The sequence below is a fragment of the Palaemon carinicauda genome, chromosome 4, assembly GCF_036898095.1.
Source record: "Palaemon carinicauda isolate YSFRI2023 chromosome 4, ASM3689809v2, whole genome shotgun sequence".
In the NCBI taxonomy this organism is placed as follows: domain Eukaryota; kingdom Metazoa; phylum Arthropoda; class Malacostraca; order Decapoda; family Palaemonidae; genus Palaemon; species Palaemon carinicauda.
In genome coordinates, this window is record NC_090728.1 from 32,674,491 (window position 1) to 32,676,990 (window position 2,500).

The window sequence follows — 2,500 nt, forward strand, 5'->3', positions numbered from 1 at the left end:
TCTTCTCTCATCAAAAATGAGATCTTTTTAATTCAGTACATAGAACATGTTCATTAGTGGATGAAAGAGAACGGATGAAGGATCTGAAAAGTAGGAGATCAAAAGAAAGATGGTGCAACTGAGAAGAGTAAAAAATAAAAAAAAGGTTCCCAAATTTCAGTGGATATTAAAGATGCAAAGATAAACACACCCTCTTGACAATGAACACGAATACAAGCAAAATGAAAATGGATGAGTATTTCTGGTTGATTGTATGCTTTTTGGAGAGAGAGAGAGAGAGAGAGAGAGAGAGAGAGAGAGAGAGAGAGAGAGGAGAGAGAGACAGAGACAGAGAGAGAGAGAGAGAGAGAGAGAGAGAGAGACAGAGACAGAGAGAGAGAGAGTTTACTATCAATATTACAATAGTTTATAAGGCGCAACTCGATGTCTTTTGTAATTACATGAATATTTTAATTTCGTGGAAGATTTTCGTCACTTTAAATACTTAATAAATCATAGGAAATGATTCTTTCATAAAATCCACACAATTATACCTAATGTTATTGTCTAAAGTTAGGATTGCAAAAAAAAGAAGAATAAAATGGAAGGGAAGATGACTATATATATATATATATATATATATATATATATATATATATATATATATATATATATATATATACATATATATATATATATATATATATATATATAATGTATATATATATATACACATTATATATATATATATATATATATATATATATATAATGTATATATATATATATATACATATATATATATATATATATATATTTATATATATATATACATTATATATATATATATATATATATATATATTACATTATATATATATATATATATATATATATATATATATATATATATTACATTATATATATATATATATATCATATATCAATAATCACCACCAAAATATGAAGCTCACTATGGAAAAAGAAAAACAACTCCTCTAGCTTTTCTAGATGTCAATGTAAGCAGAGACAAGGGTGAATTTACAACATCTGTATATCGGAAAAAACAAACACTGGACTTGTCAACAATTGTTGTAGTTCTTACCCTATGAATTTTAAACTAAACGCCATATACACACTGGTTTATAGGGCTCTGCGTTATTCCTCGAGTTGGTCCTTCTTTCATAAAGAAATTTTGTTTTTGGTACTCTTTTTCTCACAAAACTATTACCAAGCTCCTCTCACGATCTCTCTCTACTCCGATACCATTTTATAATGTATAAAAAAAGAAAAATGTGTTTGTTACAATTCCTTACCTATTAGACAACAAGTTTTCCATCAAACTTATACAAATTATAGAAAAAGAATATCCACTTCATCCTAATCAATACACTCAAGATTGATGTATTTTTTTGGCTACAAGGACAAACTGTAAACCTTCATGAGATCCAGCATAATTTATAAATTCAAGTGGCCGGAATAGCCCGAAATCCATGTTGGATCTTGCCGTAGGTTGTAGCAGGGGATATACTGTACCCATATGGAATACAGTTTTAGAAATTGTCAGACACTGGGTAATACTAAATTTTCTTACACGAGGAATCATGCCTCCACGTGCAAAATCAAAATAATTTTATTTTTTTTAAACTATTGGTGGAGCTAGACATAGTGAAGTTCTAACTACCATAGAGTCATTATACATCAAACGGTTTCTTCCTTTAGAGATCATAATGCGTAAAGGTGCGATTAGATTGGAGAGTTTTTTCCGAGAGTTGCTCTCAGACAGCTGCTCTATGGAATGTAAACAGGCTGTAGAGGACTCTCCCAGATTTTCTCTCTACTCTCGCGAGTGTTTCTCTTCTCTCGCGCAAGCTACAGTCTAAACAGTCTAGACAGCACTCTCGTAGAGCTAGGTTGTTGCTCTCCACTCTATCCAGTAAATATTCAGATCTCTGAAAGTTTTTGTTACTCTCGCGAGAGAACATGAGTGCCAAAAAAGTGGAATAAAGACCAAACAATTGCATTAATTCAGCAATACGAGAAATTTCCTGAACTGTGGAATGTGACTTTGCCTGAGTACAGAAACAAAGAGCTGAAAATTAGTAAAATTAAAGGAATAGCTGAGAACTTGGGAATTAGCAAAAAAGAAATTACAAGGAAATGGCACAATCTCCGGAGTCTAATGTGTACTGAAGCTAGAAAATTGGAGAAGAAAAAAATGGGAGTAGAGCTGAAGAAATAATTAGTGTAAAAAAAAAAATAAGAAATGAAAAAAAAAAAAAACACTACCCACAAACACACACACACACAAACTTCAATACCCGTTATTTTTAACGACCACGTGCACTAGATTATTTGTTATTATTATTAAAAATAAAAATATTAAATACATTTAATTCAAATAAATGATTAAAATTTAAATATTTAATTTAAATATTTGGATTTAACGGGCATGTGCACTAGTTACTTTGTATTTATATGTTATGCTTTCTTATCCTAACCTACCCTCCCTCACTTACTGCT

At 30.2% G+C, this 2,500-nt stretch overlaps 1 protein-coding gene across 1 annotated transcript in view; it reads left to right on the plus strand.

The window, feature by feature from the left end:
• Positions 1–1,707: 1,707 nt before the first annotated feature.
• Positions 1,708–2,500, plus strand: part of LOC137639352 (cyclin-dependent kinase 9-like) — a 10,477-nt gene continuing 9,684 nt past the window's right edge. The window contains exon 1 of the mRNA XM_068371629.1: positions 1,708–1,822. Within this exon, the coding sequence (XP_068227730.1) occupies positions 1,708–1,822 (115 nt within the window). The remainder of the gene's footprint in view (positions 1,823–2,500) is intronic.